Consider the following 3,801-nt stretch of genomic DNA (forward strand, 5'->3'; position numbering starts at 1 on the left):
GAATTTCATTCAAATTCAAAACATTTTTGTGCTATTAAATAAATTGATAATATATTTATCATAAAAAAAATACGCAATTTAAAATATGTATTTACCAAAGTTTTTTTTAAAGAAGTAAACAAGTCAATGAGTGGGATTAATTTGTTCAATTAAATTGAATAATTGAGTTTTGAGATAGTGAGATTAAAAAAGTAAGTACATTCATTAAATGGGATTAATTTATTAAAATTAAATTGACAATTTAATATTAACATCACACAGGTCTCCATTATTAAAAAAAAAAAAATGTCATTAAACTTTTGCATATTATTTCTACGTTCATTCAGCTTGCATGTTCACTTTTTTAGTTCCCTATCATTTAAAGTCGAATTATATGTCAGACCATTTATGTATATACCAAACTTTTCAAGTTTTTTGATTTTTTCTAAGTAGAATGAAGGAAAAAAAAAACACACAAACATAGAAAATGAGCAATCAAAAATAAAATAAAAAGAGTATAAACTTGGTATTTTTTTTGCGTCAATTTGTGCTGGAAATAAATATGATTTTTTCAAGAAAAAAACTTAAAATTTTGGTGGATCCACAGGCCATGGTTGTGTGAAGAATCAGTTTTGTCATGTATAGCCAACAAAACAACTTACAAATCAAATAAAAAACAATTTATATCAAAGTGCTTGACAGATTGGCATTACCCAATGAAAGGAAAAAAAAAACATTTTATTCATTAAAATTAAAAACTATTACATCTTATCCAAACAACACCCACCAATGGAACATAAACACCTCCCCATCAAATTCATTATTAACCCATTTTCCTATTGAAAAGACAAAAAAATTAACCCATTTTCATTTTCCCCTATTATACCATACCTATATAGTAACCCGAATATACTCGAACCCAATCAAGAACTCCACCCGAAAACCATTAGGTGCTTCAAAGGACTCATTACATTATTGTGCAAGCTAAGGTGTTTTCTTCGTTGAAATAATCAAAGCGGCCGACGCAGCCCCTCCGCCCCCCGCACCCGCAGTAGCAATAATCAGAGCGGCGGATGCAGCCCCTCCGCCCCCCACACCCGCAGTAGCAATAATCAGAGAGGCTGATGCAGCCCCTCCGCCCCCCGCATCCGCAGTAGCAATAATCAGAGCGGCGGATGCAGCCCCTCCGCCCCCCACACCCGCAGTAGCAATAATCAAAGATGCTGACGCAGCCCCTCTGCCCCCCGCACCCGCAGTAGCAATAATCAGAGCGGCGGACGCAACCCCTCCGCCCCCCGCAACCGCAGTAACAATAATCCAAGCGGCCGACACAACCCCTTCGCCCCCCGCACCCACAGTAGCAATAATCAGAGTGGCCGACACAGCCCCTCTGCCCCCTGCACCCGTAGTAGCACAACTGAGGGTACGCGTAATAGTCGTAGCAAGGTGGCGCCACCGGAGGAGGAGGGGTTTCTTTGGATTTGGGGTCGGTGGGTTTGGATTCGAGCTTTTTTGATTCTTTCTCCTTCTCGGGGACTTTGACCTCGATGCTCTTGATGGTTTTGCCTCCTTTGCAGATGAGCTTCTTGCGGATCTTGTCTGGAGAGCAGCAGAAGACGATAATCGTCACCTTGTCTTGCTTCTCATCGAAGATCTGGTCTTGAATTTCTCTTGTCCAAAAACATCAAACAATTTGCATTTATAAAATAAACAACTCAGTGATTTTCCTTATTTTTTAAGTTCTACTCACAAATCATTATGCAATATAAAATTCTCCGAAACGAATCAGGGCTGAAAAATTTAATGTTAATATATATATTGTTGCTATCAAAAATGTCGATCTGATCTCTAGCAAACTTTTCAATCCTAATCACCTGAAAAGAACGAAAACAAATGCGGCTTGGAGGACCCGGGGTGTACTCCGGGGGATCACTCCGATGCCTAAGTAAGGGAACGCTTCAAAGAGGTTGAATGCAACAGTAAGATTGGGTTAAGAGTGAGTTGAATGACTTACCTTAGCCTCTTCCTTGCCCCCCTTCTTATAGGAGTTAGAATTTACCCTTTGGGTGATTTGCCTTTATTGCGCGGGGCTTGAATTGCTCCCGGGTCATAAAGAGTTTGCGCACATCACTTGGCCATTTAAACCGTTGGCGTAGATCTCTCCTCCTCTTTATTGAGTTGGAATTGATTGCTCTCATCATATTGTTTGACTTTGGGGGGGGGGGGACCATGGGCCAGGTGTTGTCTTACTCTTATTGGCTAGTTTATTTTGGGCATATCAGTTGTTCCCCCCTCAGTTTCAAATTTCTGAACGGAATTTTGAATCTGCACTTTCCCCCCGAAATATGTAATGCTCCCTCTTCTTCTTCTTTTTCTTCTTTCTTTCTCTCTTCCAACTCTTTTCTCTTTTGGGTGTTCCGAGCTGATATTCCGAGCTGCTTTGTGGAGGAATTTTACAGAATTGTTCCGAACTAGGGAGAATTTTCCAAACTGATGTTTCGAGCTAATATTTTGAGCTGTTTTGCGGAGGATTTTTACCGAGATGTTCCGAGCTGGAGAGAATTTTTCGAGCTGATGTTCCGAGCTGGGGAGAATTTTCCGAGTTAATATTCCGAGCTGTTTTGCGGAGGACTTTTACCGAGCTGTTCTGAACTGAGTGGTGAGGACATTTTTCGACCTCATGTTCCGAGCTAAGTGGTGGAGAACATTTTCCGATCTCATGTTCTGAGCTAATGTTTCGAGCTGAGTGGTGGAGGACATTTTCCGAACTCATGTTCCGAACTGAGTTTATCGAGCAGCTTCATGGAGCAATTTTTCAGAGTGGGACCCAAGTGTGCCGAGCTGATTCATGGAGCGAATTTGGATGAACTGATCTTACCGAACAGCTTCATGGAGCAATTTCTCATAGCAGGGCTTGCCAAATAAGTTTGCCGAGTAGTTCGTGCTGAGCTGCTTCATGGAGCAAGTTTTGCCGAACTGATTTTACCGAGTAGCTTCATGGAGCAATTTCTCGGAGCGGGGCTTGCTGAATAAGTTTGCCGAGCAGTTCGTGCCGAGCTGCTTCATGGAGCAAGTTTTGCTGAACTGATTTTACCGAGTAGCTTCATGGAGCAATTTCCCGGAGCGAGGCTTGCCAAGCAGTTCGTGCTGAGCTGCTTCTTGGAGCGAATTTTGCCGAACTGATTTTACTGAGCAGCTTCATGGAGTAATTTCTCAGAGCAGGGCTTGCCGAGCAGTTCGCGCCGAGCTGTTTCATTGTGCAAATTTTGCTGAACTGATTTTACCGAACAGCTTCATGGCCTTTTATGCCTACTAAGTCGTGCTCATTTGCCGGTCTGTTTTTGGCCTTCCGAGTCATACTCGTCAGTTTGGCCTCTGCGCTTAATGAGTCGTGCTCATCTGCTGGGTTGTTTTTGGCCTTACGAGTCATGCTCGTCATTTGGGCACTTGATGTTTAATGAATCATGCTCATATGCTGGGCTGTTTTTGGCCTTCTGAGTCGTGCTCGTTAGTTTTGCCTCTGTGCCTAATGAGTCGTGCTCATTAGTTTGGCTTCTATGACTAATGAGTCGTGCTCATCTGCTGGGCTGTTTTTGGCCTTACAAGTCGCGCTCGTCAGTTTGGCCTTTGTGCCTAATGAGTCGTGCTCATCTGCTGGGCAGTTTTTGGCCTTACAAGTCGTGCTCATCATCTGGGCCTATAATGCTTAATGAGTCATGCTCATCTGCTGGGTCGTTTTTGGCCTTCCGAGTCATGCTCGTCATTTGGCCTTTATGCCTAATGAGTCGTGCTCATTTGTTGGGCTGTTTTTGGCTTTACGAA

At 42.5% G+C, this 3,801-nt stretch overlaps 1 protein-coding gene across 1 annotated transcript; it reads right to left on the reverse strand.

The window, feature by feature from the left end:
* Nucleotides 1-963: 963 nt before the first annotated feature.
* Nucleotides 964-2,752, reverse strand: LOC131153651 (uncharacterized). The gene is made up of 2 exons (XM_058106102.1): nucleotides 2,618-2,752; nucleotides 964-1,578 (listed from the first exon to the last, which is right to left on the reverse strand). The coding sequence occupies exons 1-2, from the start codon at nucleotides 2,750-2,752 to the stop codon at nucleotides 964-966; spliced, it is 750 nt and encodes a 249-aa protein (XP_057962085.1).
* Nucleotides 2,753-3,801: the final 1,049 nt, after the last annotated feature.

The sequence above is a fragment of the Malania oleifera genome, chromosome 4 (genome assembly GCF_029873635.1).
Source record: "Malania oleifera isolate guangnan ecotype guangnan chromosome 4, ASM2987363v1, whole genome shotgun sequence".
Lineage (NCBI taxonomy): Eukaryota > Viridiplantae > Streptophyta > Magnoliopsida > Santalales > Ximeniaceae > Malania > Malania oleifera.

What these genes read in the sequence shown, in the direction of transcription:
- LOC131153651 (XM_058106102.1), bottom strand. Translation starts at nt 2,752, where the DNA reads ATGAGTTCGGAAAATGTCCTCCACCACTCAGCTCGAAACATTAGCTCA. An exon ending in ACTCAGTTCAGAACAGCTCG is followed by an intron (nt 1,579 to 2,617) that starts GTAAAAGTCCTC and finishes GCTGCTCTCCAG; the next exon opens with ACAAGATCCGCAAGAAGCTC.